Raw genomic sequence first — 26,614 nt, 5'->3', positions numbered from 1 at the left:
GCTCTCTCTCCCTTTCTCTCATACTACACTCCCTTGGGGAATATTAACACTTCTGTTATCTTGGCCCTTTTATAACTTCTTCCCCATTGATTCAGGATGTACCTTATTTAAATGATAATGTTTAAAATATGCATTAAATAGAGCCTTATAAAGAGCTTGTACATTTAACCTTGCCTTCCTATTGTCCTGAGATCATCATTTAAGAAGCCCAAGCTAAGCTATTAGAGAATGTGATAATAAGTAGCGGAGACTAGCTTTCAAAGCTGAGAAATCTACCCTTTAAAAGCCATCCAGCCCTAATCAAGCCACTGGATAACTATAAGCACATGAGTGACCCCAGGCACAACTAAAGAAGAACTATGTACATACCTATATGTTTGGATATATATATATCAAATAAAGATATATCAAAGAATTGAATTATTTTGAATGTATTCATTTTTAAGTACTTCAGATGCCTAACTTAAGGAAAACTTTCTTAATACTTGAACTGATTAAATTTAGGAAATAAAACTAAAAACTATAGCAAATCCCAAGTTCTTATAAAAATTCTAATTCTATTTGTGTATTTAGCTAAATTATTATGCTTTTCAACTGTAGTTGTGAATCCAGAAATTACATAGTAGTTTAATATGTTTATTATGTTTAATATGTTTCTTATACATGTTATTATATATTTTAAAAAGTATAGTTATACAGCTAATATATCAAAGTCTCCAGGATGTCAGATTCTCTTAAAGGTTGCAATTACTCTAAAATATCAGATGCATAATTTAATATTATGTTTATTACGCATATTATGTATTTTTTGTATTTTTAATTATTTTAAATTATTTTAATGTATTTAACAATAATTTAATAGCTAATGTATCAAAGTCTCCAGGATGCTAGATTCTCTTAAACATTGCAAGTATTCTAAAAATTAGATACATACGTTGTTCCCAAGTATAACTATAAAGTATTGAAACCACAGGTTTAATTTACTTTTTTCTTCTATTAGTTTTAAACTTTCCTGTGGTTAGAACATTTAACCAAACAACAGTTTGTCACCCCAAGTGAATTGATGTTACCAAGCCAGTGGCCTGAGATTATTTATGGGAAGAGAAATTTCTGACCTGTACACAAAACTTGATTTTTACCTACCCAAAGATAGATAACCTGAATTGTTTCATTTGGTTTTTCTAAATTACAACATGTATATATAGCTGTCTTATATTGAATCCCATTTCCTGATTTCTGTATCTTTGTTTTTTAATACACTGCTTCATTTTAGTAGTGTACCTTTTCTCCGAGTTTCTTGAAAAGGAACATCAGAGGAAAATTTTTTGAGACCTTTAGTGACTTAGGTTTTTATTCTGCTATCCCATGTGGGAAATTTAGGTTTATGAATATAGAATTAGTTTAGAAATCAGTATCCCTAAGAAGTTTGAAACATTACTCTTTTTATTTTGAAAGGGAATTTTTTGTTTTGTTTTGTTTCTAGCTTACAGCATTTTGGGTGAAAAAAATGATTTTTGATTCCTGCTTCTTACTCTGGAACCTTTTTTATTTCCAGAAGGTTTTAGAATCCTAACTGTTTGCAATGTTGCAAAGTTTTATGGAATTTTGTGCCCAGTAGAAAAGGCATGGAGGGTCTCAACCTAAAATATATGGACAGACTTTTTTTTACTTAACCTTTATTTTCAATATGCTGCCTTTTCCCTGTTATCAGAGACCCTATGTTTTAAATAATCCACAGAGGAAATATCCAGTTTTCTGCCTTGGAATAGGAGAGAAAGTTACTTGGCTTTATCCAGTAAGAGAGGGGGCTGACATAGTGTCCCTGTTATCAGAGACCCTATGTTTTATAGAGGAAATCTCCAATCTTCTTCCTTGGAATAGGAGAGAAGTTTACTTGGCTTTATCCATGAAGAGAGGGGGCTGAGTTTCAACAGATGATTAGCTTATGCTTCTTAGAAGTGAATGGCATTTTAGCTGAGCTTTTCTCTGGAGAATTAATATGCAATTACTTACCCACCTACTAAAATTAAACTTACTTGAAATAAATATGTTCCTTATTTTATCTTTATGATTTTTTTCCAGTTTTTGTCCAGAAGTGCTTACAGAAAAGATGGCTGATATTAACCTAAAAGAAATAACCTTAATAGTAGGTGTGGTTACTGCCTGCTATTGGAACAGCCTCTTTTGTGGTTTTGTTTTTGATGATGTTTCAGCAATACTGGATAACAAAGACTTGCATCCATCTACACCTTTAAAAACTTTATTTCAAAATGACTTCTGGGGAACCCCTATGTCTGAGGTAAGTATTTACATATTACTTGTACATGTCTCAGATTTTGAAATATTCTGGTATTTTATTACTTCTAATTTTTTATTAACATTATCATCACAACAATTACAGATTTTTAACCCTAAAATTGTTATATGAAACGTAACATGTTTGTAATAAATTGAACAGGAAGCTGAGGATGAGGTTATCTTCTTTAGAGCAGTACTTGATTATTTCTTTGCCTGTTTACCTTGGCGCCTTTTTTTTTTTTCTTTTCTTTTAGATATAGGGCTACATATGCAGGTATGTCACGTGGGTATATTGCGTTATGCTGATGTTTGGGGTACCGATCTGTCACCCAGACATGAATATAGTACCCAATAGGTAGTTTTGGCTTAACTTCTTAAAAATAATATATATTTATGTGAAAATCAAATGTATAGGGAGAGCAGTAGGTGTAATAAAGCCTATTTTTTGCTAATTGACTTTATTTCTCTTTTTTCTACATTATGAGTAAGGCAAAAGAGATGTGATATATTTCAACATTTTAAAATACAGCAACTTCAATATAAATAGATAAGACTTTAAGGGTAAAAATAGTACACATACTGCCAATTTCTCTTGCAGAAAAAGTGGTTATTACAAATTTTGAATCTTTGTCCTATCTCTTACATAATAGTTATTTAGGTTATATATTGAGAACCTGAAAGTTTAGTTCAATAGTTTAATATTTTATTCATCCATATGTCCATATGGTTCATTTTTATGAGGGTATTTTTACTGTTTTGAAGGTCACTGTTAAACTGTTTGGGATTAAATCCTTATCAGCTTGATATCATATAGAATGGATTCTAATTTTAGTTATGTCACATACTAGCTGTGTGAAATACGTGAGAATACATCTTTCAGATGGAAAGTCATTTTCCTGATCTGTAAAAGAGGATAATTCCTTTCCAAAATAAAAAAGAGAGTAGTGCTTCAAATTTCTGAGGGATATTGATTGCTAAACTAAAATTCTATATTAATAAACCTAAATTTCCCAGGTGGGAAAGTAGAATAAAAACATAAGTCATTTAAAGTCTCAAGTAATAAATAAAGTACTTTATCTACAGTACCTGGAACATACATATTGAATAAATTGTTGAGACATAACATGTAACTCTCGGTAATGTTAACAATATGTTTCTCGGTCATTGTGGCCTCTTTCCCCATTCCCCAAATTTGGAAGGCTCTCAAGGTTAGGGATGGAATCTTTCATTCCTCTGATCACAAGCACATATAATTATTTTGTCTTATTTAGTAAGAAGACTTTATTTGCCTTTTTGTTCTCACCCAATTCTAGCTTTTGAAAAAAAATCTTTTGATAATAAGGAGGAAAATATGGCCCTATTATACATTATTCTAGACAGCTTGTCCTCCTCTATACCTACTTTTAATCTCCAGAGACCCTCAGAACTATGTGTCCATTCCCTCAATTTATGCTGGTATCTGTTATGATTTTAGTCATAATGTTGAGGTTTTGAACTGATAGTTTAGCTGGCCATATTAAATGGTCTTATTTTCTAGATTAGGCTATTCTTGTATTGCTATAAAGAAATACCTGAGACAGAGTAATTTATAAGAAAAGAGGTTTTATTGGCTCACAGTTCTACCAGCTGTACAAGAAGCATAGCAGCATCTGCTTCTGGGGAGGCCTCAAGAAGCTTCCAGTCGTGACAGAAGGGGAAGTGGGAGCAGGCACTTCACATAGCAAAAGCAGAGCAAGAAGAGCAAAGTGGGAGGTGCTACACAGTTTTGAACAGCCATATCTCACAAGAACTCATTATAGCGAATATAGTACCAAGTGGGGTGGTGCTAAACCATTCATAGGAAATCCACCCCAATAATCCAATCATTTCCCACCAGGCCCCACTTCCAATACTGGGGATTACATTTTGATATAAGATTTGGGCAGGGACACACACATATCGCATACCATGGTGTCAGTGATCTGTTCCCTGATTTTCTCAGCTGTGCAGATTGAAAATTTAATTTTGTTCAGAAAGCCCATAAGCAGACGGACTAACAAAAAGACTCGTAATATGTTCTGACAGAATGGATGAACAAACTAGAGTAACAGTTTATTAAGAGTGAAGAGTGTAGTTTCCTTGTATTTTCTAATGGGCATATTCTCTCCCTGAAGGCAAATGTGACACTAGGGAAAAATTATTCTGGGTAGTTCTTAGGTGTCATAGATTTCATGATAAGCCTGGAATTAGCATATTCAAAGATCTAATCGTTGATATCATCAAGTAATGATAGCCTAGAAGATACGTGTCCATGTGTATCTTACACGAATTTTTGTGCCAATGTAGGTCTTAAGAACACATTTTGGGCTTAGGACATTCTTCTAAGCCATATGAATACTGCCGTATTGGGGGTCTTTGGATTCCTGTGAACCTCTCAGTGTTTAGATTAGCTCTTTAGTAGGCTTATGCTATAGATACGTGCTACTTTATTTATTGATAGTTCATTGGATCCCAACCCTGACTGCCATATTAGAATTTGCCTGGGGCATTTAAAGAATGAAAACATATTACCGGCCGGGCGCGGTGGCTCAAGCCTGTAATCCCAGCACTTTGGGAGGCCGAGACGGGCGGATCACGAGGTCAGGAGATCGAGACCATCCTGGCTAACACGGTGAAACCCCGCCTCTACTAAAAAATACAAAAAACTAGCCGGGCGTGGTGGCGGGCGCCTGTAGTCCCAGCTACTCGGGAGGCTGAGGCAGGAGAATGGCGGGAACCCGGGAGGCGGAGCTTGCAGTGAGCCGAGATAGCGCCACTGCACTCCAGCCTGGGCTACAGAGCGAGACTCCGTCTCAAAAAAAAAAAAAAAAAAAGGAAACATATTACCAAGGCTCTGTCCAAACCTGTTATTTCAGATAATCTCAGAGTGGGATGTAGGTAACAATATTTTTGTCTTATTTTGTATGTGTGTGTGTGTTTAGTAGTTGTTTTATGTGGGGGAGGAGGGTGGGGCTTTTTGTTTAAGTCATCCAGTTGATTCTTTGGTATAGCCGTGGCTGAGAGCCAGGGAACTGTAATGAGCCACCTTCCTCTGGCATTTGGCCTATAAAGTACCTTGTGCTAAAGTAACTTCTGCAAATATTTTATCTCATTATGATTTTGCCATCTCTATATTGAGATTCACATTAACAGGAAACTTAGCTTATTCATGCATTATACTGTTGTATATTTTTGTTGCCAACTAATATCATGAGTAATTTTTTTAAAGAAAAAATCATTAAATTATTAAAGTATTAAAGTATGACCGAAAGTAATAATGATTTGAATTGTTTTTTTTAATGGCCCTAGGTGTTTTCACAAAGTAAACTTGATACCTAATGGACTGATGATTTGTCACAGTGGAATCTGAAATAGATCCCTAATGAGTTATGTGAATAATTGGTTATGTTAATAATTGGTCTGTTAGTTGGTCATCACCTATAGTATATGTATGTCTAATAGCTCTAACTGAACAATTACGTATACTGCAATTCAAACTACATATTCCCTTCTACTTTCTGAGTTCATCCTTTCATCTGGAATATATGTTCCTTTGTAGCCACAATGACATTTCAGGTACTCAAAGGGTTTCTAGAGTCCTACTTTCTGGTACAAATCATGTCAGTTCAATACAGTGCCTTAAAAATAGCTTTATATTCTTGAGAGGAAATTTGAAGGATGTAAAGGAATTAGTCAAGCAGGAAAGAACATTCTAAGTAGATAGTACATCATGGAGTATATAGTCAGTACAGAGATATTAAAATGTTCCTAATTTCAAAATGTGATTTATTCTTTGTTTTTCCTAATGTTCCCTAGTAAGGATGAACAGGCTCAAGTCTACTTGTGTGCCAGAAAGTTACAGCAAAATACGATAGGAAGTAGAAGAGCAAAGAAGCTGAATATGAATGCCTATATTAGTCTGTTTTGCATTACTATAAAGGAATACCTGGTAATTTTTAAGGAAAAGATGTTTATTTGGCACATGGATCTGCACACTATGGCAAGCATGGCAACAGCATCTTCTTGGCTTCTGGTGAGGCCTTGAAAGTTTTATTCCCTGTAGAAGGTGAGGGGGAAGCAGGTGTATCACATGGTGAGAGAGGGAGCAAGAGAAAGAGGAGGAGGTTCCAGGCTCTTTTGAGCAACCAGCTCTCTCATTACAGTGGGGAAGACACCAAACCATTCATAAAGGACCCACCCCCAATGACCCAGACATCTCCCACCAGGCCCAACCTTCAACATTTCAACATTTGAACCTCCTCACATTTCAGTATGAGATTCAGAGGGGACAAACATCCAAACTATGCCAATGCCCTTTGTATAAAACTACAAAAAAAAGCTTAATATTTTATATATGTTTGAACTGTGTGTTTTATTCTTAAATCTGGTTTGGTTTTGTGTTAGGGAAAGAAGTATTTCTGATTAACTTATAATTTAAAAAGAAAGTCAGTACTTCACGTGAACTTCTATTTATTACCAAAGGAGAATACTGTAAGAAAGGTGTCTATTTTCATATTCTAAGAAAGTTTGTTTTTGTTTTTTTTGTTTTTTTTGAGACGGTATCTCACTCTGTTGCCCATGCTGGAGTGCCTTGGCTGGATCTCAGCTCACTGCAAGCTCCGCCTCCCGGGTTTACGCCATTCTCCTGCCTCAGCCTCCCGAATAGCTGGGACTACAGGCGCCCACCACCTCGCCCGGCTAGTTTTTTGTATTTTTTAGAAGAGACGAGGTTTCACCGTGTTAGCCAGGATGATCTTGATCTCCTGACCTCGTGATCCGCCCATCTCGGCCTCCCAAAGTGCTGGGATTACAGGCTTGAGCCACCGTGCCCGGCCCTAAGAAAGTTTTTACTCTGCTATTACTCTGTAATTTAGGAAATTCTAGTTTAATATATTCAGATTTATACATTATGGAGATGTTTTTCATAAAACAGCTAGACAGTAGCTTTTTGAGTCATCACTATTTTAATTGAACTGGTAAGCATTCTGTTCTTACATTTCCTTTTGAAGATCTAGCCAGTAGTTATACCACATTTTGTATTGCTAATAGATACGGAGGCAGGCTTTGGAGAGAATCCTGTGCTCTAACTTGACCAATGCCGGCATTGTCTTACTTTTCTTAAAAACTGTTATATTGAAGAGGAATTAATAGTCAAATGTCCTTTTACTGTTAGTTCTCTGACCACTGTAAATCAAGGAGGAAATTAACCTTGTTTGTGGACTAAGGAAATAGAAAAACACAGATTATAAAATTCTATTTTATTTTTGTGTTACTCTTAGGACATTTCATATTTTATTGTTATTTCTCAGTAAAATGTAGATATTGATATCTTTAATGGTAAATGCAATGATGAACTTTTGTACCCTGTTGGACCAAGGTACTTTAATAATCACTGATTGTTTTTTCCTTTTAGGAGAGAAGCCACAAGTCTTACCGTCCCTTAACAGTATTGACATTTCGCTTAAATTATTTGTTAAGTGAACTAAAACCAATGTCATATCATCTCCTGAATATGATTTTTCATGCTGTGGTTAGTGTGATATTTCTCAAAGTATGCAGACTTTTTCTGGACAACAAGAGTAGTGTGATTGCTTCTTTACTTTTTGCAGTGCACCCAATACACACGGAAGCAGTAAGTAAAACTATGAATTGATTTGTTTTCTTTTTTCTTTTTTACAAATCCTGCACAGTGATTATAATGGTATATATTTTTAAGAAAAAAAAATTAACCCTGACTTTAATCCAAATATTTGAAGACTCTTAAATTCGTACAGTTAATTCTTAACTTTCTAGTACACAAAGTCTAACTTCTTACTGTGTAAAATTTTTAAATTTAAAATTTTTGAAACATAAACATTTTTCATTCAAGAATATAAAATCCATTTAGAAATATATACATGAATACAGTTCTTTGCTCACTTTTTTTAATAAACAAGAATTTCTAAGGACTTTTTAAAATTTATTGTCTTTTTAAACTTTAGTTTTCAGATTTATGAGGTATAACTTTTTGAATTTATGATGCCTTTGTATATTAAGAACATTCATATTTTAAGAAAATATGTAAGAAGTACTTAAATTCTAGATATTCTACCATATTTAAATGGTTACCATTGAAGAAAGCTGGATAAAGAGTACACAGGATCTCTCTGTACTAGTTTTGAAACTTTCTGTAAGTCTTATTATTTCAAAATAAATTACAAAAATTATAAACTGTTAAGAGTCACTAATAAATTTCTATTTATGTAAGATTCACAAATTCACCACCTGAGGGCACCAAAAGAATGTTTAAGAAACAAATGTGCACTTGAAAAGTTATGGAACTTAAAGTATTTTTACTATTATATATAGTAATTTTTCAAGATATTCTTTATTAATATGGACCCCCTTCGTTTTTCTTTTCTAGGTAACGGGAGTTGTTGGAAGAGCAGAACTTTTGTCATCTATCTTTTTTCTAGCAGCTTTTTTGTCATATACCAGATCAAAAGGACCAGACAATTCCATAGGTATGTGTCTAACATTTGATTTTTTTTAATAGTGCTAAAACTTGATTAAGGAATTTTTATTTACTCCTAGTGCTTCTTATAATACATTATATACCACATTTGGGATTTATCTTTATATATTGTTTTACTTTAGCGTATGTGAAAATATGAAATATGTAACATTGCTAGTATTTAGGAAGTTTGTGTGTAATTTATAGTTTTATCATGAGTTAATAGATTTTATATGATCTAATTTTAAAAACCAAATAACCTTAGAGTAGAGGAGTTTTAGAGTTAGTCCTGGTTCCATCTTCTGTTATCTATAAATGATATAGATACCAGTATTTCAATTGTCTTTGGAAAAATAACACCTAGTAGACTGTGATATTGTTTAGGCAAGGTTAAAAGCCTCCTAGAATATAACTTGTATTGTGTGTTGATCGTAACTATTTACTGAGCTCCTACCTTGTGACCTACCCTGGAAAGTGCTTCATATACATTTGCTCATTACTCTTATCAGAAAACAAGTTCCAGGCAATAAAAATGATTTTTTTAGAGTGTGGGCACAGTGGGCACAAACCTTTAAGTTCTTGGGGAGGGGGCGGATTTTCTTACTGTAGTTCCAAGGTACTCATGACAAGAAGCCTCATTTTATGTGTGGAAACTGAGGTTCAAGAAACACATGATTTAGCCAAACAACTTAAAGTGTTCTGGATTTGTAATATAAGTAGGTTTACCTTTGCTGCTCGGCATAATGCTTTCTTAAAACAATTTGAGTGGCCGCATAGCATAGCAGTTAAAAGCATGGACTAAAGAGTCTGGTTTCAAATTTTAGCTCCACTGTTTATTTACTAGCTCCATTCACTGTAATACATCAGGCAAATTAACCTCTCTGTGCTTACATTTCTTTATCTGTTAAGTGTGGATAATAATAGTCCCCTACCTGTGCAGTGCATCGTGTATTAAGAGGTACTTTAGTAACTAATATGGAATTGCAAACCAATATCCTCTTTAAGTACCATCCTCACCAAAACCTGAATGGTAAAGTTAGAAAATACTGTGGCCTACTGGATTATAATTAGGCTCTCGATTACCTGTCTTATATCTTCTGCCGTTCTTGCAGAATCCATCTCAGAAAAAAGAATTATTTGAAATTCTTGGTTTGTCTCTTTAAGTAATTCTGATTCAGTAGTATATGTTATTATGTTTGTTCTCTCTGTTTTGTGATTGTTGTATCCTTTAGATATTTATTTTGGCTTGTGAGCTCAAACCACATGTTATTCTAAAGTTATAAACTACTGTGCCTGTTAAAGGGAAAGGCCAGGGCCATTCTTTGTTCAACCTGTGAGTCTGAAGGTGTGAAAGGAATTATAAACCAGGATGTGAAGTTCCAGGTTCTGCAGAACTACTGTGGATCACTGTTTTTCCTACCAGTACTACTAGGCACGCTTTCGGTTTTCTTTAAGAGAATCAGCATTAAGGGGCCAGTGCACCATCCCTCTGCATTTAAATGGTAGCTCTGTGGAAGTTACTGCCTAGGAGTGATTGGTTGGTTTGTACCTTTTAAAAAATGTCTACCTCTTACCCCATCAAGACTTCTGAAGTGCTCTGCTTTTACCTCTGGAACACCCACTAGCCATTGTAGCTGTGGATTTCTGCAGTAATGGAGCAGATAGTGATCTACCCAAAGCAGCCAGGAGAGGATAGAACAAAAGTTAAAAAAAAAAAAAATTCTCACTCTTGTCTTCTACCTTAAATGTAATTCCTCATAACACTCACAGAACCACGCATGCTTAAAGTAACCTTGAAATGCCAAGGAGGTTTTTTGTTTGTTTTTGTTTTTACAAAAAAAAAAAAAAAAAATGTGTCTTAGAAACTGTTTTTCCCTCTTACCTTTTTCTAGAGTTGATTTTTGGGGAAGGGACCACAGATCAATCTAGTTCACCATTTGACCAAAACAAAAACAGGGTAATGTTATTTTCTATACCTTTAACTTGCACTTCTGAAAATACTAATTTCTAACCTGAAAATACATAGTTTACATTTTTCTTTTGTTTATTGCTTTCTCACAGTAGAGTGTGACCTTCATTAGGGTAGGTAACTTTTTCTCCATTTTTTGATCTTCATTTCCTAGAATGATTCCTAGTTTACAGTAGGTGATTAGTATGAGTATATTAAAGAAAGAAGCAAGTGAATGAATGTAATATATTTTAAATTCTAATTGAAAAAATATTGAAATCTACCTTGGACCTCTCTTTATCCTCTTAACCACTGTGATACTTTGTACTCTTAGTAATTTTACCTTTGAAGCCACAGTTTCCACATCATCTTTGTGTTCCCTATTGTATCTAGTATACACTGGCCTGTGCAAAGGTTTTCAAGTTGTAATTATTTATATTCATTTTTACTTCTGTGTTATTCATGTCCCATACCTCTTTTGTAAATATGGTCATCCAATTTCAGGGCCTTCATACTTGATTTTTTATTACTTTAGGTTTCTGCTTAAATATCCACTTAAATGTCATCAATGTCACTACTTATCTTTCCCAGTGGTGCTATTTTTATTTCCCTTCATTCTCTTTTTTTCTTTTTAACACTTACACTTTGTCACCATTTGACAGAGTATATCATACTTGTCTCGCTTCCCTATACCCTTGAAATGTAGTAGATACTTAAAATAACTGTTTGAATAAGTGATGGATGAAGATGTGTTTCTTTTACATATGTAGAGTTAGTTTAGAAACCTGTATTTTGAAATGGGAATGGATTTAAGTGTCCTTAACTTATTTACCAGGTGTACTTGTTTTGGACAAAATCACATGTAGTAACTTTTAACCACAGTGATCTGATTATAAAATCAAAGTATTTATATAGTCATATACTCACTAGAGGCTGAATAACTGAAGTGATTGGTTTCAGTAAGGCATTTGCATTTATTACTCTTAGTTGGTGAGATTGAATTCAAGGTTATAAAAGGTGACTGTTTGCTTTTTCTTCCTTGGAGTAGAAATACAAATTACTGAGAAGCTCTGAATTTAAAATCAGAAGAACCATGAAGTCTTGGTGTCCTTATTCTTTGTTACTTTTTTAAAAATACCTCTACAATTCTTTCCTCATCTTAAAAATGGGTATGATTACATCTGTGTTCTTACTCCGTAGAGTGATTTTAAGATTCAGTGAAATCATATATGCCAAACTGGCTATTTAAACTGTTTAAAATATCTGCTTTCAATGCTGTTATTTTGTACGAGTTTTTATGTAGACATACGCATCCATTCATACTATTCTCTATATCCTTCATTCGCCTAGCTTACTCTCACCCCTATTTCTTTATGTATGCATCCACCTTTCCCAGTTTTTCCATGTCCTGTATATCCTTCAAGGGCCAACATTAGGTCCAGCCTGTTTTGTCAATAACCATCTTCTGATTTCTTCCTCTATGAATTTCTGTTGAATTTAGCATTGTAATATAATATAATCTAGTATATTAGTATTGGTGGTTTTGGCCTAATAAGATTATAAGATTTTTTTTAAAGAAAGAATATTATTATACTTAGTATCTGCAACAGTTTCGTGGGTTTGGTTTTTTCGTTTATTTCTTGTCTTTGGTTATATTTTCTTTCAGTAATTTTAGTCTATAGAGTACTTTGAAAACAATTTCAAAAATAGGTGAATTTCTATATTAAGCCCAATGACAAAAGAAAATGTATTCAATTCATGAATTCTGTACTTGTTTGTTCTTAGATTTAAGTCAATTATTTGAATTTTTGCTTTAGTTAATATTCTTAAAACTGAGGTCACGGCTGGGCATAGTGGCTCACACCTATAATCCCAGCAACTTTGGGAGGCTGAGGTGGGCAGATCACCTGAGGTTGACAGTTCGAGACCAGCCTGACCAACATGGAGAAACCCCATCTCTACCAAAAAATACAAAATTAGTCAGGCATGGTGGCACATGCCTGTAATCCCAGCTACTCAGGAGTCTGAGACAGGAGAATCACTCAAACCTGGGAGGTGGAGGTTGTGGTGAGCTGAAACCATGCCATTGCACTCCAGCCTGGGCAACAAGAGCGAAACTCCAGCTCAAAAAAAAAAAAAAGCAAACTGAGATCACACAGTCATACTACCAGATATTTTTTAAACTAGAAAAGAATAAGAGGTTATAGTTTTTCATAAGAAAACTGAAGCCCGGAAAAGTTGCCCAAACTCACAAGAGCACAATGAACTTTCACAGTTCATTACTCTTTAGTCAAATTACTGCTTTATGGTAGACAATTAAAGTCGACGAAGTACATTTTTCATTTAAATATAACTTATAGAGTCTATTGCAAATTTTTTGAAGAATAGTGTTTAGGTGCCTATTGTTAACCACTTTCATTTTAGTTTTTATAAGAATGGGCTAGACACGGTGGCTCATGCCTGGAATCCCAGCATGGTGGGAGGATGGCTTGAGGTCAAGAGTTTGAGACCAGCCTGAGCGGCATAGCAAACAATATTAATTCTGTCTCTACAGAAGAAAAAAAAAAAAAAAAAAAGGTAGCCAGATGTGGTGGCACATGCCTGTAGTCCTATTTGGGAGGCTGAGGCAGATGGATTGCCTGAAGTTCAGAATTCAAGGCTGTAGTGAGCTATGTTCACATCACTGTACTTACTCCGGCCTGAGTGACAGAGCAAGACCCTGTCTTAAAAAAAAAAAAAAAAGTATGGTACCCTACTTTTCCCAATAGTTTTAAATTTAAGTTTTTAATAATTTATCAATTTAATAAAGTATAAAGATATCTGTCATAATTTCAGGAATTTCTCTTCATTTCAGATTGATACCTCATTAATTATCAAACCTGTAAATTTCTCTTTTCCATATTCACCACCCTACCTTTGTTTTAAAAGTTAGTATTTGATTAAATAATTTTTCTCTCCATAAAAAATTTCAGTTCAAATTATACATGTTGATATTTTGCTTTGAATGTATAAAGCAAAAATTATAAAATTTAAGTGTATTTTAAAGTATGTCCTACTAATTAATAGGAAATAGCACTCTTATGGATATGGAATCACAAGTAAAGTTTAAAATATCTTTTTTTCGTGTTATAAAATTGTTTTCTGAATTTCTGTTCTCAAATTGCAGTGTGGACTCCAATTGCATTGACAGTGTTTTTAGTGGCTGTTGCAACATTATGTAAAGAACAAGGAATAACAGTTGTAGGAATTTGCTGTGTGTATGAAGTGTTTATTGCCCAGGGGGTAAGCCAAACTATAAATATATAAATTTACTTATTGATATCTTTTATCCTAATTGAATCAGATTTTATTTACTTTTATTTTCTAAATGTATCATTATGTAAATTAATGTTTACCAATAATAATACCAGATATCATGTCTTATCCTCATACCTACTGAAAATTACTTAACATTTTATGATACTTTAAGTGTTTTAAGAACTGTATTTTAAATTTCAATAACGGAATCATTAGGCAGCTTGGAAAAGTATGCAATAATACTGTACAGTATAATTCATTGTTAGGTAAGACTGTTGAGCTCAGTTTTATTCATTATTAGCTTCACACATTCTTCCACATTAATTTCATAATTATACTTGTATCTAATCTTGCAATTAGAAAGTACTACAGTATTAAAAACATTGAGATATGTTTTTATTTGTTGCTTAAAACGTTTATTTTCTTTTTCAGTATACTTTGCCATTATTATGTACTACTGCTGGACAGTTTCTCCGTGGAAAGGGTAGCATTCCATTTTCTATGCTACAGACATTAGTAAAACTCATTGTCTTGATGTTCAGTACGTTATTACTTGTTGTAATTAGAGTCCAGGTTATTCAATCCCAACTTCCAGTATTCACCAGGTATGAAATTCTGGTACTTTGTTTTCTGCATTCTTTTTTTTAACTTTGGATTTTAATGTTCATAAATGTTCCAGAAAGTATTTTATTTACTTTGTTTTTTAACAGTTTTATTAAGCTATAATTAGCATATTTTTTAAACTGCATGTATTTAAAATTTACAGATTGGTAAGTTTTGACATACGTATACACCCTTAAAGCCCCCACAATAAAGATAATGAATGACCCATCCCAAACTGGTTAAGTGTTAAGGTTAGTGTTAATTTAGTCTCTTCTATCCTTAGTGATTTTTGTCTACTCATTCTGTCAGTTACTGAGAGACCCATGTTGAAATCTCTGACTATACTTGTATATTTCGCTGTTTCTCCTTGCACTTCTATCTGTTTTTGCATGTTTTTGAAGCTCTGCTATTAGGTGCGTAAACAACTAGGATTGTTAAGTCATCTTGAGGAACTGATCCGTTTGTCATTATTAAATGAGCTTCATCCCTAGTAATAGTCTTTACTCAGAAATTCACTTTTTCTTATCCCAGCTATCTTTTGTTAGTGCTATGTGGTGTATCTTTTTCCATCTTTTTACTTTTTACCTGTCTATGATTTATGTATAAAGATTTCTTGTAGCGTGCATACAATTTGGTCTTTTGTTGTTTGGTCAGATAATCTGACTTTTAGATGGGATATATCATGATTTATATTTAATATGATTATTGATATAGTTTGATGGAAATCTGTCATCTTGCTAAAATTGTTTTATCTTTGTCCCATCTATTCTTTGTTCCATTTTTTTCTCTTTCCACCTTCGTTTGGATCTTTTTTTAATATTTCATTTTATCTCCTTGTTGGCTTATTAGCTATAAATCTTGGTTGTTTTAGTGTTGCTTTAGGGATTTTAGAACATCCTCTGCTTATCACAATTTACCTTCAAGGAATATTCTAATTTTGAATATATATATAAAATGAAAAATATCAGTATATATAGTATAAATATCATATATAATATACATTTTATATATGTAAGAACTTAGCTTTTGTGCAGTTTGCATATGTTTTCCTTGAACATACATTGCTTTAAACAATTGTCTTAGAGGAATTTAAATAATAAAAAGTATTTTACATTAACTATGGAGTCACCATTTCCAGTGTTCTTTATTCCTTTGTTAGGTAAGATTTTTATATGGTACTATTTTTCCTTTTGCCTGAAGGAATTTTTTTAGCACTTCTTGATTAAAAATATCTGGTTTTCAAAGATATTTTCTCTGGGTGAAGAATTCTACACTGACCTTTTCATTCAGTATTCTGAAAATGTAAATGTACTGTCTTCTGGCTTATGTTGTTTTCAGTGGGAAAACCTCTATCATTCTTACCACTTTATGCTAATGTATGTTATGTGTATTATATTTCCTCTTTATGATTGTTTCTTATATATGTTTCTTGTGCTTAGTCAAACTGAGCTTCTTGAAATCTGTAGGTCTTAATGTTGTATAAATTTTGGAAAATGTTTAGTCTTCAAATATTTTTGCCATCTTTTCTTTTTCCTCTTTTTCTTGTATGTCACTTAAGTATATTTAAGTTTCTTGAAGTTGTTGCAGTGATGCTCTGTTTTTTCCCCTCAATCTTTTACCATTTTAGTTTGGATAGTTTCTTTTGCTATATCAAGTTCACTAATCTTTTTTCTGCAATATCTAATCTACCCTTCATTTCATCTAATTATTTCTTACCTGTGAATCTGTTTTCATCTTCAGAAAGAAGTCTGATTTGAGTCTTCTTTTGTATCTTCTATATCTCTACATGTTCTATTGCTTTAATGTCCTTGCCTACTAATGTCATTCCTTGGTCAGTTTTTATCAAATAAATTTTCTCTTCATTATAGGTTGTATTTCTCTGCTTCTTTGCATTCCCAGTAATTGTTGAACAGATACCATTTGTGATCTGGAATGCATTTAAGTTACTTGGAAAATGTTTTATCTTACACTCTTACTTTTCTTCTTCTATTTTTTTGAGATGGAGTTTCGCTCTTGTTGCCCAGGGCTGGAGTACAATGGCACGATCTCAGCTCACCGCAACCTCCACCTCCCAGGTTCAAGCGATTCTCCTGCCTCAGCCTACTGAGTAGCTGAGATTACAGGCATGCGCCACCACACCCTGCTTTTTGTATTTTTAGTAGAGACAGGGTTTCTCCATATTGGTCAGGCTGGTCTGGAACTCCGGACTTCAGGTGATCCGCCCACCTTGACCTCCCAAAGTGCTGAGATTATAGGCGTGAGCCACCACACCCAGCCCAGTCTTGCTTTTAACCTTTGTTTTGTGGAACCACATCAGCATTTAGGATAAGACTAATTTCACTTCACTACTGATGCAAGATCTTTTTGACTATTCGATGTGAACTGTAAATTATGATTTATTATTTTTATCTGAAAAAAATATGTAAGTTGTGAGATTCCATATGAAAATTTTGAAATGATATTGTTTGTTCAAATAGTATTTATTTTTATCAGATATTTGGTGTGTTTTTAGAAAATCAAGTCAAATAAGTGATAGTAGTTGATTTTTCATTGGCTTACTCATTTTAAAATGAGAAAATGGGTCTTTTAAGTACTATATATTATAGCCAACAAAATTTAGAACACAGACTAAACTAATGAAATGTATATATGTCATGGCCTGGGAATAGATAAACTATGGTATAAGTTTATGTTAGTATGTACTAAGAGAAAAAGTAGAACACAAATTGTTATATAGGCCTACACAGTTACTACTTTGTACTAGAAGTTTGGTTTTTAGCTTCCTAGGAGTCAAAGAGGGAAGAAAGCTTCTAGGTGATACGGTTTTCTCTCTCCGTGATAGGAGAAAAATATACTAATTTTTTCCAGGAAGCATAATTTTTAATTAACATTTAGCTCTAAAAGAAATGTCTCATGTAGGAAAGCATTGGTGAATGTTTTCAAAAGTGATTCATACAACTTATACAATAAATCTTATACAACTTTTTGTTACTACTTTTAATCAAAAGGTTTAATGGAACACTTTTGCAGTATTGTAATATTATAGGATGCATGTCTGAATTATTCTAATAATAAACAGACATGGATGACCTGCTTGCCTTTCAAATAGTCCTTCATAAATATCACTTCTCTGAAGTAGATATTTCATAAAGTTTTGATAGTTTGAACTCTAGCAAGAGTCTGAGTTACACATAACATTTATCTGTGTCTTCTGTTTAAAAAGATGATATATAAAATGTTTATTGTTTAGTGTTTTATTTATGTAAATAATTCTGTATTTTAAAAGTTTTATTGGTAATCATTTTTTAAATCCTTTATACAGGTTTGATAACCCAGCTGCTGTAAGCCCAACTCCTACAAGGCAACTGACTTTTAACTACCTCCTTCCTGTGAATGCTTGGCTTTTATTAAATCCTTCGGAGCTCTGCTGTGATTGGACCATGGGAACAATACCACTTATAGAGTCGTTACTAGATATTCGAAATCTGGCCACATTTACTTTCTTTTGTTTTCTGGGGACTTTGGGAGTATTCAGTCTCAGATACTCTGGTGATTCCTCCAAGACTGTTTTAATGGTAAGAAACTTTTCTTAACTTTTCAAATGATGTTACATTCAGTTGAATAAGTAAGAAACTACCTTTAATTCAGCAAAAGCATCTTTTTAGAAGCATTCCTTCCTTTGTTCAACAGCATCCCAATTTATAAAGGTATTTCAGTCATCCCAAAATTCACAGTTAATTTGCAGGCATAATTTGACATATGTTCAGCACATAAAATATTTATTATCTTTATCCAACTAAATTATATGCTTTTTGAAGAAATTGATTATACTGTATTTTATTTGTTTTCTTGGCACAGAGAACAATGTCATGTAAGATACACAACTAGCAGTACAGAGCTTTTCAGTTCTCATGAGCAAGGTGGTTTTTATTACTCCTTTAGATAGCTTTTACTATGTTCAGAGAACTCTGATTATTTGAAAAGTTTGTGTGTGTGTGTGTATGTGTGGTTATTTTTCTGTACTTTTTTTTTTTTTTTTTTTTTTAATTTTCTTACCCTGCCTCATTTCATACTCGTAAGGGTTCTGTTTTCTCTTGCTTTTAATTATTAAAGACAGGCCCGGGCGTTGGCTCATGCCTATGATCCCAGCATTTTGAGAGGCCAAGGCAAGTCAATCATTTGAGACCAGGAGTTCAAGACCAGCCTGGTCAACCTGGTGAAACTCTCGTCTCTACTAAAAATACAGAAATTTGCTGGACGTGGTGGTGGGTGCCTGTAATCCCAGCCACTCAGGAGGCTGAGGCACAAGAATCACTTGAACCAGGGAGGTGGAATTTGCAGTGAGCCGAGATTGCTCCACTGCACTCTAGTCTGTGTGACAGAGCAATACTCTGTCTCAAAAAAATAAAAATAAAACTTTATTGAAGACAATAGTATATTTTCTCAGGCATTTATTATATGTCAGAAAGTATGTTTAATGAATTGGAGATACATAATTTTTTGCTGTGGCCGCTAGATTGATATATTCATTCAATTAAAAACAGACTGTACCCTTCGTACAGTGCAGCATTTTAGGCACTGAGGTTTTGATAGTAAATACACAATTCACGTTTCCAGAGAACTTACATTCTAGAGAAATTTGAATGTCTGAGATACAGAGTAGATTGAAAGATTGTGTTTTCTATTATCCTTGAACATGTTTGCGTTACTGTTGAAACATCCCGTTTGACATTTTGAACAGCACTTTTTGTCTGGAGTTCATAGAAGATACTTAAGCTACACATAGAAATTTTATTCATTAACATAGAGGTGGTAATTGAAACCAGGATGTAGATAAGGTGGACTGTAGATGAGGTTATAGAGCAGCCTTTCTCAACTGGGGTTTTGTCAGTTCTGTCCAAGATGGTAGCTGTTAACATTCTAGATGCACAGAAGTTCACTCATACTCATAATGGAAGCCTTAGAGTATTTGGTGTTAATTCTCCCCAGGAAACAGTTGAGTGGGCTAAATACAGTGAAAAGAGAAGACATCTACAACTAGGTCTTGAGAAACTCCTATATTTAGATGTTGAAGAGAAGGATCCTAAATGGAGACATATCAAATGAAGAGAGAGGTAGGAAAGTGTATTAAGAAAGACCAAACGGTTAACACTAACAGATGCTCTTGAAGGAGAAAGATCTAGAATCTGTTGGATTGGACCTCTTTTAGTCTGTAGTTACTTAAAGGAAATTTGTTTCTGTGCAGTGAGTGATTTGATAAGAAAGTGAAGAGAGCTAGTATAGATAACCTGTAGGAATAAGTTAACTTTGACTGTTTCAAAGGATGGGATAAACTTGATTTATTTCCTACCTAAGTAAGGGAAGACTATGCTGGTCAGGCAGTGGTTTCAAGTATAACAGACTGCTAATCTTAGGTAGGGCTTGGGGGAAGCATTGAGATCTGGCATTGGTAGACCTTCAGAGGTAGGAGGGAGTGATGTCAGGGAGATATTGTTGATTGGTTGGCATATAGAAGCATTTTTATTGGAGTACTCAGCTACTCCTCAGCTGACTTTTAGAAGAATGTGGATATCCCTGATGGGTTGGCTTGCAGGAACATATTTATTAAGTTGAAATGTTGATTGGTTAAGTGGTGGACTTAAGTTGATTAGTTAAGCAGGCTACTTGATACTATGGCAACAAAATCTTTCCTAAGATCATGGGAACTTGTTTTGTACCTGAGGTATGTAACGAATAGGGAAGGTAGCTTAAAAGATGTATTGTTAAAGATGTTTAAGGCTGGAGAGACGAGAGCATGTTTAAATATAGATAGGAAGAATACAGTTGATTAGAAAGTGGTTAATAAATTAGAGAACGGATAATTGTTCGTGAAGTTTATGAGGAGCAGGAGATAGGGAGCACAGGTTTGGCCTGAGATAGAAGAGACACCCCTTATGCTAGAAGAAGAAAGAAAATGAATGTGGATGTTAGTAGGTTTAGCAGCAGGAAATTGAAGAAATTCTTGTTTTATGGCTTTAGCTTTCCCTGTAAATTAGGAAATGTAGTTGCCTGCTAAAAGTGGCATGAGTCAACAGTTTGAGAAAAGTAATGAAGATTCAAAGCAGTCAAGAAGAGTGGAACTTTTGGCCGGGCGCGGTGGCTCAAGCCTGTAATCCCAGCACTTTGGGAGACCAAGACGGGCGGATCACGAGGTCAGGAGATTGAGACCATCCTGGCTAACACGGTGAAACCCCGTCTCTACTAAAAAATACAAAAAACTAGCCAGGCGAGGTGGCGGGCGCCTATAGTCCCAGCTACTCGGGAGGCTGAGGCAGGAGCATGGCGTAAACCCGGGAGGTGGAGCTTCCAGTAAGCTGAGATCCGGCCACTGCACTCCAGCCTGGGTGACAGAGGGAGACTCGGTCTCAAAAAAAAAAAAAAAGAGGCCAGGCGCAGTGGCTCAAGCCTGTAATCCCAGCACTTTGGGAGGCCGAGACGGGTGGATCACGAGGTCACAAGATCAAGACTCTCCTGGCTAACACGGTGAAACCCCGTCTCTACTAAAAAATACAAAAAACTAGCCGGGCGAGGTGGCGGGTGCCTGTAGTCCCAGCTACTCGGGAGGCTGAGGCAGGAGAATGGCGTGAACCCGGGAGGCGGAGCTTGCAGTGAGCTGAGATCCGGCCACTGCACTCCAGCCTGGGCGACAGAGCGAGACTCTGTCTCAAAAAAAAAAAAAAAGAGTGGGACTTTCCAGAGAAACCTAGAAATTCTAAACAGTCTTAAGGATAAATTTGAACTTGATGCTCATGCTTTTATGATAGTATTAATCTATTCAGCTTAGGGACTTTCTCTAGCAGCGCATTGCCACTCTGATAAATACAGACAAAAGAAATAAATGGTAGAATACATCCAAAGCTGGAGTTTTGCTAAAAGAAAGTTTAAAAAAAGGAGAATTAGGGGAATTAAGGTTTCAGCAAATAAAATAATGGTGCATGTAATGTAAACAATTTAAAATGCATATAAAAATGGAACAGCTGTGACCTTAAGCATAACTTTACTTTCGGTATAGTCCTAATAAATGTGCTATTTTTTTATGGTGATATTTTCTGAAGATCTCTGGAAGGGGTAAGTAGAACAAAGGAGTACCTACCAAGGACCAGATACCATCTTATGCACTTATTAGATAAGATGTCATATATTTGTCAACAGCAAAATGTAAGTCGTTATTAATCCCCATTTTGTTTGTAAAGAACTAACTGGGTTCAGTGGCTCATGCCTGTAATCCCAGTGCCTTGGGAGACAGAAATGGCCAGGAGTTTGAGACAAGCCTAGGCAAGACAGTGAGAACCCATCTCTAATTTTTTTTTTTTTTTTTTTTTAATTAGCCAGGCATGGTAGTGCATACCTATAGTCCTAGGTGCTTGGGAAGCTGAGGCAGGAGGATTGCTTGAGCCCAAGAGTTCAGGGATGCAAGTAGACTATGATCATGCCACTATACTGTATCTATCCTGCATGACAGACAAGACCCTGTCAAAAAAAAAAAAAAAAGAAGAAGAAAAGAAAGAAAGACTCTTGAGGCGACTGAGTGGTTTGCCTTATGTAGGAAATGAGAAGTAAAGCAGATTTGTCTTGAACTCTTTGCTCTTTCTACTAATATCCTAACATTTAAGGACAGTTTATATTACTGGAAGAAGGAAATTAAAAGATAGTGATAGTTAACTAGGTTGACATACATTATTAGAGAGCATATTAGGACTTGTGAATAAGTTACTCATTAGAGAACCTATAGATTTTTCCTGAGAGTTTTTTTTTTTTTTTTTTTTTGTATAGGTTATGCATCAGTCTGCAATACACTTTTGGGTGAATTTAACACTTAATTTCTTCAAATGAAATTGCCTTAGGGCGGCCATGAATTAATAAGTAAAATTTTTTTTCAATGAACTACATATGTATTCAGGAACTTTATCTGTTTCACATTTTTTGTCAAGCATCTCTGGGAAATGGAAAGTGAATTCTAAGTACTCTTAGTTGTTCTTACCTTTTTGATTTAAAAAACTGAAGTGTCAGACCTACAAATTGGTATGATGGTGACCAGTTTGATGGTAGTGATTTTCCTCAGATTCAGTGTTGCCTTATTACAAATCATTAATGTGTGAACATTTGTGGAGAGAGTGTTTTTTTCAATGTATATACCTCTGTATTTCACAAATTAAGTCAAATAGAAAAAAAAGACATTCTTTCATCTTAGCCCATTAGAAGAGTCTCAAACTTGTGAAGCTAAAGGTTTAACTTGTTTATTCAATTAGGTACTATAAAACAAATCACGGTAACAAAATATGGAAGCAGATGTCCATAGAAACAGATTTCCTAAAAGTGACCAAACTTATTTCCTTCACAAGCTATTTATGTGCTAGTGTTTTGTGGGTGTATAATGTGGAAACCACATGTCATCCCATTTTCAGAATGGTAAGAAATCTAAACATTTTTATGATGTTTCATTTCATTGTTCAGTGTTATATCAATAATTTTAGAAATTCTTATAGAATGAAAGACTTGATTTAAAGGGGGGCAGTTTTATTTTTATGCATACACCAAGCTTCTAGTTAAATATATTTAACCTTTCAGGATGTTATGTGAAGTAATGCTAAGGTACAGTAGTCTTCTGTCTTGTCTGAACAACACCTGATTTCGTTCCCTCAGTTTCCAATATCATGCGGTTCCTTAAAGTAGTAAAGTTGTAAAAATTGACATGTTTAGCTTTTTTTTAATCAGCCTTTGTGGTTTTGATTTGTTGAAAAACCTATTAGCATATTTCATTATCATCTTATTTTTACCACATGCACATAGTTAGATGTCTAAAATGTTTATTTGTTTAATTTATATTCCTCCTAACTGAAGTTTTATGCCTTTTACCAACCTTTCCACATCCTTCTCCCTCCAACCCTGGTGACCATTTACTCTACTTCTGTGAGTTCAACTTTTACAAATTCTACATACAAGTGAGATCATGTGTTATTTGTATTTCTGTGGCTGACTGATTTCTATTAACATGGTGTCCTCCGGTTTTATCCATGTCAAAATGACAGGATTTCCTCTATTTTAAGGCTAAATAGTATTCCAAAGTGTATATATACCACATTTTTTTCATCCAGTAATCTGTTGATGGATACTTAGTTTGTTCCCATATCTTGGCTATTGTAAATTGAATAATGCTGCAATGAACAGGGGAGGTCAGATCTCTCTTCAACATACTGATTTAATTTCCTTTGGATCTATACCCAGTAGTGAGGATGCTGGATCACGTGGTAGTTCTATTTTTAATTTTTTGAGGAGTCTCCATACTGTTTGCCTAATGGCAATGCTAAATTACATCCTACTAACACTGTGCAAGTGTTTCCTTTACGTTCTTGCCAACATTTGTTATCTTTTGCCTTTTTGATAATAGCCATTCTTACAGGTGTGAGATGATATCTCATTGTGGTTTTAATTTTCACTTCCCTAATGATAGTGATGTTGAACATTTATATACTTGTTGGCCATTGGCATGTTGTCTTCTGAGGAATATCTATTTAGCTCCTTTGCCCATTTTTTAAATTGGGTTGTTTTCTTACGATTGAGTTGTTTGAGTGTGTTATTTTAGATACAATTTCAAAAAGTACTTCCACTTTTTATTTAACTGGATGAACCTTTATCGTTTAATTTTTGCTTAAAGATGTGAATATTTACATTAATTAAAGTTTTTATATTTTACTACACAAGCATATTCTTTACAGAAAACCAGTGAGATATAGCTAATTATGCTTCTCATATTTAAAATGCTGTAATGGTTTAGATTTTAATTTCAAGGAGTAATCACTCCTAAGCACACCTAGAAATCTTGTTTTCGAAGAAAGTTCATAGATACCCTGTAATTATAACTTCTAGAATTCAAGATTTCCATTTCACCTTGCTTACATACATCCTGATGTTTGTTAATGCCTAAGTTGCCTTCTTTATGTTTAAATTAATATTCTTCACAGTATTATTAAAAATAATTTACCAGTACACTATTCAAATTAAATGATAAAATATTTGAATTCGAGTATCAGATGCCCATATATTTCTTAATTTATTATAAATTATTAAATCTTTTTTTTTTTTTTTTTGTAGGCGCTTTGTTTAATGGCATTACCATTTATTCCTGCATCGAACCTTTTTTTTCCAGTTGGATTTGTTGTTGCCGAGCGAGTATTATATGTTCCCAGCATGGGATTCTGTATTTTGGTAGCTCATGGATGGCAGAAAATATCAACAAAAAGGTGAATTTAAATGTCAGTTCATGTAATGCTTACTATGGAATTAAGTGTGACACATTTTAAAATTTAAGTATTTAGTTCAGTTTTCTAAGTCATGCTTTTGTATCTTTTGGTTTTTCATCTCCTTAATCTCCACATTTGTCTTGTAAGACAAGTTAGGAAAGCTCCACGGCACCTACTTATTCTGTGTTCTTCCCCATATTTATGCAATTTGATTTTACAGCCTGAGACAGAACAAACTTTGAGTCAGACCCAAATGAAAACAAGGATGTTACTGAGAATAAAGTCACAAATGACCATTGCCACTTCCATATTCAGTGAACTAAGATAATAGTCATCCTACTTAAGTGAGTCGTATTGAGTTAATATATATAAAATTCATATGGTAAGCAATCTGTAATTTCTTGCTATCATCACTATCTTCATTATAATCTTTGTATCCTAGTTGCCTCAGACTAACAGTTAAGGAACAGCATAGTCACACTATATATGCTTAGGAATTATCATTGTTATAGTTATTATCTCATTGTATACTTAAGCTGTGGCACTAAAATTATCAAATCAAGCAAATTGTTAAAGGTCAAGTAATACTGATGTAATAATATTAACTTTGAATTTGCAACTTAAAAAAGAAATAGTCACTTCTTTCACTTTCCCATTTTCTAGTCACCCCTCACCCCACAGAATTCTGACTTCTCTCCACTTCACCCTTAAACATACAACAAAGTACCTCTTAGTAGCTAAACTAAGTCAGCTCTTTTAATTTAAAATTCATTTCCCTAGTGTCTGTAAAAAGTGTTTCTCTTGATTAATTCTTCTGGCTGTACCTGCTCTTTGAATATTTACATTTTTCAAAGTCTCATAGCCACTTTTTTCACACTGCATGTGTTCCACAGATAATCTCATCCATGTCTGCAATTTTTTATTGCCATCTACCAAACCTTTTCTCTTAGCTTCTACCCATATATCCATTTATAATCACTACCCATTTTTGAACCTGCCATGTACCAAGGACCATGATAAACACTTTAGATTGGTTTTCTCATTTAATCTTGACACTTCTTAAGTCTATTTGGCAGATGTGAACATTGAAGCCATATTACCCAAGATCACACAGCTAGTAAATAACAGTCTTGTTTCAGATTTACATCTGACTGCTTCTAATGACCATGTTCTTTCTCATCCATACTCATGTGTCCTAGTTAAGTGGATCTATCAAAATGAAAGAAATTAAACCATGTTATAGGAACAAAAACACAGACTCAGAGACTATTAATACTAAACAAGATCATAAAGATTATAGGTGAGGAATTGAGCCTTCAAATAATTAACCTAAAGTTGTATAAGTAATTTGCCTCTGTTTAATGAAGAGTCACTTTTACTATGCCTTTTAATAGACAGTTCTAGCTTTACAGTAGAGAAATAAAGAATATCATGATAGTCTTGGTATAAATTGTAAGCAAAACATTTTCAAATGTGACCAGTGGTAAGGTTGACCAAACCTTTCTAAACTCAGTTAAGAATACTCAGTTGTAGAAAATGGCACAAAGGACTGTAAATGTAAAAAGTCACATTTAAAAATTGGTTTTATCCATCTATAATCATTTAATTTAAACAGAACTTTTGAAATATAGCCAATATTAGCATATATAATGCAGTTGACTGGAAGGTCATATTCAC

The 26,614-nt window shown here is 34.1% G+C and overlaps 1 protein-coding gene across 3 annotated transcripts in view; it reads left to right on the top strand.

Moving 5' to 3' along the window:
• TMTC3 (transmembrane O-mannosyltransferase targeting cadherins 3) overlaps positions 1 to 26,614 on the top strand; it is a 55,927-nt gene that overhangs the window by 3,977 nt on the left and 25,336 nt on the right. For 2 of the 3 annotated variants that reach the window (XM_033221121.1, XM_033221123.1), the window contains exons 2-8: positions 2,083 to 2,299; positions 7,730 to 7,948; positions 8,720 to 8,819; positions 13,924 to 14,039; positions 14,487 to 14,659; positions 17,980 to 18,232; positions 24,789 to 24,937. In XM_033221121.1, the coding sequence (XP_033077012.1) occupies positions 2,083 to 2,299; positions 7,730 to 7,948; positions 8,720 to 8,819; positions 13,924 to 14,039; positions 14,487 to 14,659; positions 17,980 to 18,232; positions 24,789 to 24,937 (1,227 nt within the window). Of the gene's footprint in view, positions 1 to 2,082; positions 2,300 to 6,132; positions 6,350 to 7,729; positions 7,949 to 8,719; positions 8,820 to 13,923; positions 14,040 to 14,486; positions 14,660 to 17,979; positions 18,233 to 24,788; positions 24,938 to 26,614 lie in introns of those variants that run through there. The other variant, XM_033221122.1, reaches the window with a different exon arrangement.

The sequence above is a fragment of the Trachypithecus francoisi genome, unplaced genomic scaffold (assembly GCF_009764315.1).
Source record: "Trachypithecus francoisi isolate TF-2019V2 unplaced genomic scaffold, Tfra_2.0 Lachesis_group11, whole genome shotgun sequence".
NCBI classification, from domain to species: Eukaryota; Metazoa; Chordata; class Mammalia; order Primates; family Cercopithecidae; genus Trachypithecus; species Trachypithecus francoisi.
This window is presented reverse-complemented; position numbering and strand designations above follow the sequence as displayed.